At 48.3% G+C, this 12922-nt stretch overlaps 1 protein-coding gene across 2 annotated transcripts; it reads right to left on the bottom strand.

Annotated features, from left to right (window-relative positions):
• Nucleotides 1-1352: 1352 nt before the first annotated feature.
• ENOPH1 (enolase-phosphatase 1) lies at nucleotides 1353-12870 on the bottom strand. Of its 2 annotated transcripts, XM_072861273.1 has the most exons (7): nucleotides 12626-12870; nucleotides 8984-9085; nucleotides 8029-8231; nucleotides 5088-5220; nucleotides 4683-4806; nucleotides 3782-3905; nucleotides 1353-3600 (listed from the first exon to the last, which is right to left on the bottom strand). In XM_072861273.1, the coding sequence occupies exons 1-7, from the start codon at nucleotides 12707-12709 to the stop codon at nucleotides 3522-3524; spliced, it is 849 nt and encodes a 282-aa protein (XP_072717374.1). In that variant the 5' UTR covers nucleotides 12710-12870; the 3' UTR covers nucleotides 1353-3521. The 2 variants fall into 2 exon arrangements, with proteins under 2 accessions (XP_072717374.1, XP_072717375.1); XM_072861274.1 differs by lacking the exon at nucleotides 3782-3905 and having other exon boundaries at nucleotides 1355-3600; nucleotides 12626-12865.
• Between the last annotated feature and the right edge of the window lie 52 nt (nucleotides 12871-12922).

The raw sequence follows: 12922 nt of genomic DNA, 5'->3' as shown, positions 1-12922 counted from the left end.
GCTAACAGTAAAACCAGATTTGGGAGAAACTGTGCTGTGATCAGGAAGTGAGACTTGACCAATGCTGCCTTGTAGTTGGGCAGACCATCCCCAAGAAGAGGAGATGGCACAGTGGGGTGCTGTGCTTGGCTTCGTGTTTCAGACTCAATGGTGGTGACTGGTGGAAGCGAGGTGCTGAATTAAGATGGGAATGCCTGTGTGCTCTGAAGATGACCCAGAAAAGGCTGCTCTTGTAAGTGTGCAGTGCTTCCACCACATATCGTATGTAATATTTCAAAAGGGGTTTTTTTGTTCACCGAGGGGGAAAACATTGTGTTAGAGACACTGGGCTCGCCTGCAATGAGAACAGAACTGTTGCAGGTGGTTCTGGGCATAGGGTTTGGTTTTGCTCTTTGTGTACTTAGAAGTCAAACTTCAGACATGCTGACACTAGGCCTGGGCTCCGGACCCTCAGTGTGTCCAGTTGTCCAGAGTGGAATCTGCCACAGGTTTAAGCGAGCTTCCAAGGTGCAGGGAGGCAGTTCTGTCCCAGAGGTTGGGTGATGTGGCCTGAGGGCTGGAGGTGCAGGAAGGGAACAGCAAAACCAGAAGGGCTTCTCCCTCCCTGAAGGAAAGTTTTCAAACAGAAGGTCTGTTTTCAAAGAAAAAGCAGGAGCTCAAAGTCCGTTTGAAAACCTGATTTTTGGAAGGCTGCTGTATTGGCTGGGCAGGGGAGCAATGGGAGTTGCTTCTCATTAACATAAGAAGTGTTATGTTTTCCTTTCCTCCATAAGTCAGGCTCAGCTTAGGTTTGCATCTTGTCTGAGCTGCAGGAAAATAAGCAGATATTAAAATGGTGGCAAAAGGCATTTGAAGGGGAACTTGGACCGCACCGTAGCATTTCTGACAGAGAAGGAAAAGGCACGAGGGATTTCAGTCTTCTGCAAAAGGTCAGAGGCCTCTCCTGAAAGGAGAAACCAGTTGAGAAAAACTTCTGTCAAAACCAGTGTAAGTAGAAAGCTTTCAGCCAGCCCTTCACTTTATCTTCCGTGGGCCAAGATTTGTTCTCAGGCAGCTGTGTTATAAATCCAGAGCATCTCCAGCCAACAGAGGGTTGTCATTAGACTGCTGAAGGCCTCCTCCTTGTAATTGTGTCATTAGTGGGAAGCTTTCCTGGAGGGACGTGCTGAGGGTGGCCCAAGGGCACAGCAGCATAAGGCGCAGGGCTCCCCACCAGCCCATCTGGGGAGCTCCTCCTGGGCTAGGGCAGGAGGGGACAGCCTGGAGAAGATGCAGGTGGGGATCCTCTTATATGGGCACACACACTCAATGCATATAGAGCACAAAATAGCAATTTGTTTTAAGGGTGTTTTACTGTAAATAGTCCACTGTGACTTTTTAAAAAATCAATTAATACTTTCAGTGTATCATTTTATATTTTGTAATTTTATCAAAGGGAAGAAAAGATTGTTTGCCTTTTTTTTTTAATTTTTTTTTCTTTCTCCCCTTTTCCTATATGCAATCCAAACTGAACCTCAGGTTTTTGGTGATAACTCTGTACATTTCTTAGAGTATTTCTAACAGCACATTTCAGTACAACTAAATGACAACTGATATACACTGAAACATGACCACTAAATAAAGTGCTTTTATGGAGAAAGTGAGTTTTATTTTTGTCCCCGACCCCATGCATAGCTTTCTGATAGCAAAGGCAAAACAAAAGGTGAGTATTTACAGTGTCATGATTAAAATTAACACTTAAAGAAGCCAGGGACTATTCAGCCATGCAGATACACTTCTTGTAACAGTACTAATTAGCACGCTCTTTCTAGGAGGAGGATCACACTCATTACACAGCCCAGAAAGGCATCCAGACTAGCTGCCTCACAGCCTTACCTGCTACCATCAAAGTTTTAGAAGGGCAATGATGGCATGATGTGGTTTCCTCCCAAAATGCCTGTGTCTTGCTTGTTCTCTACACAGCAGTCTCCCTCAACAGGGACAGCTGTAGGTGCAGATCAGAGCTCAGGAAGGCAACATGCACATTAGTATTCTATTTCGTCCGGCCATGAGAGCAAGCTCAAGTGCAGCTCTGCAGAAATAAGTAGCAAGTGACACCCATGCACGAAGTGCCAGCAGCAGGGAACTGGGGTTTCAAACTGCCTCTGCCTCCACTATTACTAGGTATAACCTAGCTATGGCTCTCACTCCCGCACCTCTACTGAGCCCCTACTGAAATCATAAGATGGTGAGGGAGGTAATACAGCTTCCTTGGCAGGACAGGGTTGTCTGCCTTAAAGAAAGGACCAGGGAGGGCGAAAGCAGGAAAACAAAGTGTTCACAGGTTAAAAAAAAAGAGATTTGCCTTTAGGTGCTTGGATCACTGGTGATTGATAGACAGGAAGGCTAAATACTGGGATGGAGGGAACACAATGAAAGCAAAGTTGTGTTTTTATTTACTACATTATGAAAAGCTCCATGACCATAAATTGGCACAATTTAGTTAGGGTGGGTGAAAAGGTCAGGGTTTTAATTCTCATTAAATGCAGCAGGATGTGTCCCTCAGGAGCAGCTGTTTGTCAAGCTTTGCTCACAGCTGACCAGTGCTATGAATATGTGACAGGGTGATGTTGGCTACTGAGAAGGAGCTCCACAGGTTAGTGCTAAGGGAGATACCTCAGAAACATGGTCAAGCTGACTTTGGTGTTCAGCCAGTTGGATCCCATAGCCCAGCACCATGATGCAGCAGTGAGGTGGGTCCAGAATTTAATTTTTAAAGCTGTATTTATATATACTCTACTTAATTCTGGTAGGCTGGCTGTGTAGCTCTAAGCAGCTTCCACATGCAAGTTGTACTGTTTTGTACCTAGACCTGCTGTGGATATAGCCAAGATTTAAGTTGTTCCTGGTCTAAAGAGCTTGCCTGCAGCAAGGGCAGGCTTTTTCTTTGGCAGCCCAAACCTACTGTATTATAGGCCACATTTGGCATTTTCCTTTGGGCATCCTAACCCCCCTAACTTTGAAAGTTTTGACTTAGCCAGCAACCCTGTCTGCAGGGAGATGTTCATATCCCCTCACGGTCCCTGAAGGTCCCTCTGGGACAGGGAGACATACACCTTGTTTGCAGGCTGTTTCTAAAAATGACAGAGCTTGTGGTGGGGCGTCTCAGCACCAAATTTCAATGAGTGAGTCTGAAGGAAGCATCCCCTGAGCTAACTGCTAGCTGGGAATGGGGAGGAACAGCAGGGGTCATGGGTGCTGCTCTTCACCCTATTCCCAGCTCCAGCTGGCTGCTGCAGGCCTCTGTCCTACTGCACAAGGGACCCCACACCATACTCTCCATCCATACCTGCCTGCACTAGTCACTGGTCCAAGACATGATGTGGGTTTGGTTTTAAATTCTGATTATGGACAAAATTACCTAACATTACACAAGGACAATTGAGGTGAAACACAGTCTTCTGTGCACGCATTGCTTTCCCTAAGTGGAGGAAGGCAGGAAAAGTTCGGTGAAAGATGAGATGAGGCTGTAATACGATTTCTCATCGTCCGTCAGTCCTGCGTTGCCTGGTCTGATCACCACAGCTACGTGAGTATCCGCTTCCTCGGCCGCATTGGCTTCTGAAACAAACAGAGGTGGGGAGAGTGGAGATGAGATGTACTTACCGACCTCTCCACATGAAGGTCTTTAAGGCTTGAAGATGCCCCAAAACACTGAAGTGCTTTTAAAGGTTGAGACTGAGAGAGAAGCATGTGCACATGGCGCTGCAGGGCTCTACAGAGGGACCAGCTCCCGGCAGACCTGCTGTGGATGACTGTAGCTGCTGTGTAACATGAGCGGATGGGAGCTGGCTGCCTCGCCATCTCCTCCCCTCTCCCAGCTGTCCAAGGCATCGTGCAGGAAGCACACACTGGCAGCTTGATTCCTGTCATGAAGAAGCTGGGTTGTGGTCAAGCTGTGCCATTAGTGAGTCCAACACCCCCCCACCAGGAGTCACTTCTCACAAGCTTCCTTCGCTCCCTGAGCACAGCAAGAGGCCACAGAAAGACAATACAGGGAAAAGGAGGTAACTGCAAGCTCCCACCAGCTCTGCTGCCAGGGCTGGGGAGGAGGTAAGGGCTAACTCCTGGGGACTGAGCTGGCTTAGACTGAGATCACAATCCAGTGCCATTTCTGCCAGAAAGACATTTCCAGCAAAGGCAGGAAATTAAATTAGCTTCCCGAGCCTGGCTTTCCAGTGGTCAAGTCTTGGTGACCAGGAGCAATGTTTTCCTGCTGCTGAACACAGCCTAACAGTAAGTGGCACAAAGAACCAGCCACGGCACGTGCCACGTAGCAACACAGCAGACATCATCTGTCCCTCCAAGCACGGGTCACGAAAACCACTGACACTCTTTGTAAATGGGGCTCACCAGCTGCTTCAGCAAACACTCCACTCTGCTTTAACAGCGTCTCCTTGCTTGCTGGTGCAAGGGCAGGTTTTCTACTTGACCTATTTACCCTCATTGCAACGCTGCTCAGGGTATCCCACTGCTGTGTGAGAGCCTGGATGTGTAAAGAAGGTAGCAGCCAGGGGGATGCTACCAAAGCAAGGTGGTCTGCAGCATTTCTGGGGTGCTTGTAACAAGTCAGCAGCATGCATTTAAAGAGCACCTGCCTCCCTCACACAGGCAAGAGCTAGCAGGACTGGCAGGCCACCTACCTCGAGGGACGTCTGTCAGGAAAAGGATGTTGTTGGTGGCGCACCCAATACTGGCGGCAATCCTTCTGTAGCTCTCACTTTCTACCTTGGGGCCTATTTTGGTATCAAAGTGACCATCAAAGAGCTGAAAGAGAGAGAAAAGCAAAGACAGTTGCTGAGCACCACCTGAAGAGCAGGGCTAAACCTTGCTCCTGAGACATCCCCTTTCCTTTCACCACAGTAACAGGGGGCCGATGCAGCCATGCTAGCATACTCAACTGGCTGAGCTTAACTCCCGCAGGTCAAACCCACTGCTCCACCTTCCTGTTCCAAACTCTATTCATGAAGCATTACGGCAAGGGCAGTTGTGGGAGGGAAGCGGTCTGCTGAGGGAGAAGCTGTAAGGAAGGTGATAAGGTTATCTACCTCTAGGATATCACCTTCTGTAGAGTATCCAAACAGAAGCTTCTGGGCTTCAATGCTGCCCGAGGAGTAGATATAGACCTTCATCCCTGCTTCCCGCCACTTCCGGATAGCTGGAACCACGTCCTCGAAGATTCTGGAGCAAAACAGGGCAGCAGGTAAGGGCAAACCCAGAAGTACCTGGAGGGACACCTTTAGCCAGGCACTGTGACAACTGTCCCATTAGTTTGCAAGGGGACTCCATTCCCAATCTGCTCAGGGCTTCCGCAACTGGGGAGTCTATTTCAGCAGCAGGTGATATATTCTTAGCTCCAGCCAACTGAGCAGCTCATTGACTGCTATGCAGACAGCAGCTCTGATGAGCTATTTCAGACATTTGGCAGGAGTTTCTCCAGCCCCTTCACTTTCGAGACAGGAAGAAAGTTGGGGAAAATGGCATCCCGCTGCTTTTCTCTGCGAGGGAGAAATGAGGGGGGCAGCCAGAGAAGACAGGCTTTTGCATCCTGACTCCCACCTGCCTTGCAAGCTACAAAGGTTTCCCTGTTGGTAAGAGCTAAGGTCGTGAGCTGTATCCATATGGGGCAAACCCATCCCACAGGTTCAGGCTCTGATCATGTGTAGGGAGGAGCTGAGAGGAAGTTGCAACTGCAGGAGCTACATGAGCAGCACTGTATGAACTGTTTGAAGCCAGACAATAACTCAGGAAAGGAGTGTCTCCTAAGGGACTGAGGTCAGAGTTCCTCTATTCAGCGACTCAGTCAGGTTGTACAGTACTACTCGTGGGCCAGATGTGTCCCTGACTTAACTGCACTGCAGAGGGCGAACCAGCTCCCGTTTACTAGGCAGCAGCATCCCTCCCCTTATTCTTCTGGCCTTGCAGAGTGCTGGGAAGGCAAGATATCAGTCTACCAATGGGCTGACGAGTCTCAAAATGTGAGCTCTAACTCCCGCGTAGTAGCCACCGAAGAGAAGCCCAGCAGCAGGTAGCAAACCTGTGAGACAGGGAAGGAGGACCAAAGCCAAGGCAACTGCTGCATAACTGCTAATGGACATGTCTGTCAGTTCCCTCATACCTTTCTCATTTATACCACGAGACCTCTCCAGTGCTGCACTTACATGTATGTAAAAGCTCTTTGTATGCAAAGGACATTTACACGATGACCCACATACTGAGGAGAAACTGAAGGCTAGAGGATGCCCAAGACGGACAAAGTGAGGCTGACAATAAGTCCCTCAATAATACATGTGATGGTTGATAAGGAAAGGCCACAAACAGCCTCGGAAGGGCAGGGAGGGGTTTTGAGTTTAATATGGCAGAAGGATGCACAGAGGAGCTGAAGGAGACATGATCTCCAGCGTTTTCATCCTAGTCCAAATCGCAGCCTTCCCACCTGCACTGCACAGCGCTGTGTGGCCACTTGGGCCAAGGCCCAAAGGTACTGCCCCAAAAAGGGGATCTGAGCACCTGAACGCCTGAAGAAAGAGGACTCCAAATAGATGCAAAAGGAGTGTTGCACTAAGTTTTGCAGACTTGTAGCAATCAGCTGGCCCTTTCTTCATCTCCAGTTTCTTGGCCATCTGCTCAGGGCCTTGTTATGTTAGGTATTTAAAAACAAAAAAAGTTCACTTTTTTCTGCATTTCTTAATATTTATTTATTAAATGTCTCTGGTGTCAGCTGAAAATATTTTGAGGTTGTACAGCACCTGCTGAAACTCCCAGCCACCCTCATTTTTTCATGTGCTGAGTTCAGTGCCTGGATTTCAGACACTGATGTGCCAGATACAGTTGGGCAAGGGGAAGACTTTAGAGATCTCACTTCTTGGATGCTGCCAAGCAGCAAGGCTAGCTCCACAGTTTTTGGGCCACTATAAGACAATTAGCCCTGTTTTTAAAAAGAAAACAAACAGGATGGCTGACCCTCTTCACTTGCTTTTGGGTTTTGTTGCTTTCTCTGGTGAGTGTTTACATTTTTCTGTGAGCTCTTTTTCTTCTTCCTCATTCTTCCTTTGGCAAAACACTTTGTAAACTTAAGGGTTTGTTTTATCTCCTTAGGAACTCGAAATGCAGTTTAACCAAGTATCTCTTGACCTAAATAAGAAGATCAGGCTTAACTCCAGTTGTCCCTACTTATGCACCCTTATGCTGTGGCTGAAACATAAAGAGGAGCCTGAAGACAAAAAGAAGTGGAAAGGCAGGAAACGCTCAGGTAAGAGACAAAGCAGGAGGAAACAACTGAAAGGACCTGAACCTGCAACCCCAGATTGTTTAGGCTTGTTCCAAAATGTGAGTGCAATTCAGGGATAAAAAATGCAAGATGGAGAACTGTAAGAAGTTCAAACTTGTGCCTCAGTCTCTTCGTTTACCAAGAAATCTCTGTAGAGAAATACTGAGACATTTTCTGAATTTTTAATGCCAAAGATGGTTGTCCCAGATGAATGTTCTGCTGGTCATGTGAGCAGAATCACCCCGTGTCATGCCTCCATTACCTTGTTCTGTTTCTCAGACCCCATCTCCTTTACAGACCCTGCCCAGGTGGCTGGAGAACTGGCTGTTCCCCAGCATGTGCCTGCCGATTATTCCTTAAGGAGAAACACTCTCACTCACTTGTCATCTTCCCAGTGGGGACTGAGACAACTTGGTCAGTCCTGAGGTTACTGTAAGCTTTTGGTTCCCCAGATTCAAAGATTAAGCTTAATGGATTTGTGTTTCACTCCATGATCAAGTTTGAAATGAAGTGTCTGCTGTTGGTTCCATGACAGCAGTGCCCTGGCTTAAGCCACGACTGAATGTAAATGTATTGGCTTCCCCACCAAGGTAGTAATCCTATTTGCATTTTTACGTGGGGCTGTTTCCAGGAATAGCTTATGCAGCTATTCTGCTAACAGACAGAGGGAAAGATCAACCCCATACCTGCCCCAGGGAAAGGGGCACACAATTACTCACTCTCCTTTGACATGCCCCGTTGCATAGGCTGCCCTCCACATGTGACCCTGCAGCTGCTTCAGTGCTGTGGTCTTCCTGTCCAGAGACATCTGCCAGTGCACATTGTCTACGACCGCCTGGATGACCCGCTCCAGCTCCTCTTCCCCACTTCCGGTCTCCAAAGGGATCGGCACAACCCCATCCAAGCTGGAGTCCTCCTGAGCCTGGAAATCATCCATGATAAAAAGAGGTGAGGGAAGAAGTGGAGCAGCAACATCTCAATTTATGAAAGGGGTCTAATACCTGCATCAACACACCTCTGTGCAGGACACAGCTTGAACTGCTCTTCACATGAAGGGTTACAACATTGTTTGATTGCTTTTCTCAATGGGAAGTTCAAACTTCAGTAGTGTCTAGAAACAGTTGCTTGGATTGTACTTTCCAAACCCAACAATTAGCACTACTGTAGCTGTATTGTAAATACTCTAATGAAAATTACACTTGCTTAAGTATTTAATTACTGAAATTAAGGCAAAGAAGCAAATGCATCTGTTGGCTTCAGGCAGGCACAGGTCTCAAATTGATGCCGTGTCCCTGTACAGAGGCAGGATATGCTGCCTTGTCCAGGACAAGTACTCTGCTATCCCTCCATGCTTCTTCCCAAACAAGCGCCTGGAAGCCACAGGTGGTGGATTCAGCAAGAGAAGGGCATAGTGCAAGCACAAAGCTGAAAACCTGTGGTTCAACACCCACTCAGGGCCCGTGAAGACCAAGGCGAGCTGCTGCCTACCAGCCCTTCCCCGAGCACAACCCAACCTTTGGATGGGGGAGAATCAGCCCATCAAGGCAACCAGCCTCTGTGGGGAGCAAAGAGAGGTATGGGCTCATGTTGGGTGACTGGGGGAGTTTGAGTGACCTGAAATCTCAGGCATGCCGTGAAAACCCGGAGAGATACGGTGTAGCTCTGTTACTTAACCTGTTTCCTTAGAAGTCCGATGTCCCGCTGGCACTCCTCCTCCTCCCAGTGAGTGCGCAGATACTCCTTCACGTTGTCTTTGATGTAAGGGAACAAGGTCTCCTGGCAGCACACAAGAAAAGCAGGCAGCTCCTTTAACCGGGCAGAGGTAAGGTTGACTTGCTTTTAAAGCAACTGATTGCACATGCTGGTGTGTATGGTCATCTTCCCTGCTCAGGCTTCCTCTACAGTACTGCCGCTTGTGAAACTGCCTGATTTCTACCTAGGTGTCTACCTGGTCACAGGCCAGAGCCAACCTTGGGCCAAGATTAATGCAGGTGGATTTCTTGCATAAATGCTTATGTAGCTGCAACTTTTAAATCACAGGATGGAAAGGTGGGTGATAACATTTCCTGGGCTTGCCGAAAAATGTCTCAAATGGCAGACATGACCCCAAGTTCCCGTCAGCTGAGGAGTACAAGGCTGACTGTGTATGTACTCTTAACTGACAAATTATACTCTATTTTTAATGAGGCGCTTGTCCTAACAAAGTTTGTTCTGAAAACACATCTCAAATTCTCACCAGAGCTGGAGGACCTTTTTAAAAAGAAAACTCTAGTCCAGTGACACTGAGCTCCATAGGACAGTCTTGCAAATGAAATGACACGGGGGTAGGGAAAAGTGCCACAGGAGAATTATAAACCTTCCCGGAGATCCCAAGGGCAACCAGAAATAATTACAAATTGCTCTCATTAGTGGTGTTTCACAACTAAGAAGCCACAAGCAGCCGCCACGATGTCATCTCTGGGTGTGGAAAGAGCCTCAGGACAAGGGGAAGGGCAGGGAGCTCCTTCTGTCGGGTACAGAACTGAGCTTTTCTTAACTGGGGAAAATTTGGGATGGGGAGGAGACGTGAGGAAACTAACCTGAGCTCATCTCTGCTCAAAAAATGGCCAGTGATATTTTTCTCCTCACTGTACGACACCTTTAACTTGTTACTGAATTAAGAAAATGGTGGTCCTGAAAGCGTGATGTGGTGGCAGAACTGCAGGATTTTCTATTACTCAAATATTGCATTTTCCACATTGTATATTTTAAAAACAATGTAAATTTAGGGGAAAGGAAAATCTCTTAAATACCTAGAAAATTACCACAAACTTGCCTAGGGAAATCAACAGCCTTTTAATACTCCCAGTTACTCTCTCATTTCTTCTATTTGAGCTTAGTTGCTTTCCAACTACCTTTTAAATCATGGAGGAAATTAAAGAGTATCCACTGCGAAATGCAACCGACCAGCTGACTTGGTTTAACTTCCCTTACAACTCAGATGTCAAAAGGTCCCAACTGCTTTCCAAAAGCAGTCTTTCGTGCTCTTGTGCTGGCAAAGAAAAACTTCCAAACAGGCTCCAAAAGTGCATCTCCGAGACTTCAGATTTCAGCAAAAGTCGGCGGCTGCAAACTCTTGATAGGTTTAACTGGGGCTGTTACTGACATTTCTAACTTCACGCGCTTCTCTTATCTTAGCTAGCAGGAGACCCAAGCCTGCCTGTGCACAGCTCCCATTGCTCCGTCCATCTCCTGTGCATGCCAGGGAGATGGACACTATCACCCCACTGCACCACCAGACAGCTGGGCTCCTTGGCGACATCCAGCCCAGATGTGGCTGCCCCAACACAGCTTGGCAGGATAGAGAAACAGCCATCAGCAAACACAGCTCGACAGCTCTCCTAAGCCTTCGTAACTGCTCACAGCAATGTTAAACCCAGTATAGGAAGGGTGGTATTTTTTACTGTCGGTAGACACCCACGTAACATGCTGTAATTAGTGCTTGTAGGATTTCAAGCAACCAGGGTCAATTTTCCTCTCAATGTCCATGCAAACTGTCACAAAGTTCAGTGACAATCTGCTCTTTTACAGGAGATCTAGCAAATCCCAGGGATGTAGTTTATCAAATTACATCTCGCCCCTGACATCTACTTTTCTCTGCCAGGGTGGACCCAGCAAAAGAGAAAACGTGGTGACCTCTAACCAGGGGCCACAAAATATTTTCTTTTCTGGTATATTTCCTTAATTCACCCATCACCTAGCTAATTCTATTTCTTTACTTTGCATATTCAATAATTCTAATACTAAAGAAAGGATTAAATATAATTCTTTAATATTAAAGAATAAAATGCCTGCAGAACCAGCAGTGGACCTTTTAGAAGGAAATAGAAATTATGGAGGTTAACTGAAAGTCCAAGTGAAATAACTGTTTCAAGCATTTTCAGGATTTCCAGCAAACTGAGTTTTATTGAGAACCATAACTCATTTGGCCTCCCTGCAACAGAAAGACTTTGGGTAGGAAACCGTCTCAGGTGTACTGCATGTTATTTGCACAACAGCAAAATGGATACAAGGTGGATATATCCAACTTCGTTGCTCTGTTAGATGTTTAGTAAGAATTCTGAGCTGTTCAAACTGTTTAAATTGAAAGATATCAAGGGGAGGGAGGCAGCTGTAATGCCATCTAGACCTGAAGTTTCTTCAAGAGCACTGGAAGAAAATGGACAGGAAAGATGTAGGTCATGTTGTTAATCTGTTAAACTGTGTTAGCAGAAACACCTAGCAAGCCTGGCAAGAGTCTTCACGCCTCCCCGCATCATGTGGGTCACAAAGCACCTTCGTAAACTACTGGCAAAAAAGATCCACCAAAAGCTATAATGTCTCATGGAGAAATACAGGTTAATGGCAGGAGCAGGGATGATTCCGTTCGGTGTCTTAAATACAAGCAAATTGCTCCCTCCTGCAAAGCACACAAGCCTGGTTAGGGACCAAAACCTCTCGGAAAGGAGGGACCCACAGCTGTTGGAGAACTGCAAATTTTTAATAGCATGTTTACAGCACTTGTCCAGATGCCTCCTGCTGGCCTCACAGACCTCCCAGTCCCCTGCCTTCTGCACCAGAAATGTTGGTTTAGACCAACATTTTCAATAATCTTAAGCCTTCTCCTAGGCAAGGGAAGCCACTCATACATATTTGCTGTTAGTACAATCCTCCTCATATACACTTGATGTGCTACCCTCCCCATGTACCGGTCCTGTGCATGCTGGAGGAAGGGCATACACCTCTGGTGACACGGAGGCATCTGTACCACTGTACCACTTCAGGGTCTCTGCAAACTCGGGTGCCATGCCGCAGCTCCAGCCACCTGAGCAACAGTGATGCTCAAGGGCTTTTCCTAAATGAGGCTGAGAGCAATCCAACTACCCTATATCCATGAAAAAAATAAGTTACTGAACTGTCCTGGATCTGAATAGTTCCCTGTTCCCCTGCCCACAAAAGAGGCAGGTGATCGGTATAAATGAGACGTATTTTCTCGTGAGCATTATTCAGAAAAACAAATAAAATGTGTCACGGTTTTACACTTCTGGAGGAAACTCAGGCCTGCCCTCCGCAGGGCTGCAGCCCCGGGAGAGGCGCTTCCTCCCCGCAGGGGCGCCGTGCCAGCGAAGGGGACTTGCAGTCACAGAAATCTGGCCAGCGCAGCGTGCCCCCCCCCGGCTGCCAGGGCTGGGGGGGGATCATGATAATAACAGCAATGCTAACAGAGGCCCCCGGCGGTGCCAACGGGGCTCCCGGCCACGTGGGGAAGCCGCTGTCGCCCGCCCCGCCGGCTCTCACCTGGACGAAGGCGATGGGGGTGGTGGTGCCCTCGATGTCCAGCAGGATGGCGCGCACCTCCGCCGGCACCGGCAACACGCCCATGGCGGCAGCAGCGGCACGTGGGGCGTAGAGCGCACCGGGGGAGCGCGGCGGCGGCAGGGCTCCGCCCTGCGGCTGCGGCTGCGCGGAGGGCCGGGCCGGGCCGTACCGCCGCGGATCGCGGGAGGCGAGTGCGGCGACGGTGGGACCTCGGCGGCGGGGAGTGCCCCCCCGGCTGTACCCGCCCCCCGAGCGCCCGCCCCGCCCCACCGCCTC

This window comes from Ciconia boyciana, chromosome 5 (genome assembly GCF_034638445.1).
Source record: "Ciconia boyciana chromosome 5, ASM3463844v1, whole genome shotgun sequence".
Lineage (NCBI taxonomy): Eukaryota > Metazoa > Chordata > Aves > Ciconiiformes > Ciconiidae > Ciconia > Ciconia boyciana.
The sequence above is the reverse complement of the archived record's forward strand: the minus strand, read 5'-3'. Positions and strand labels throughout refer to the sequence as shown.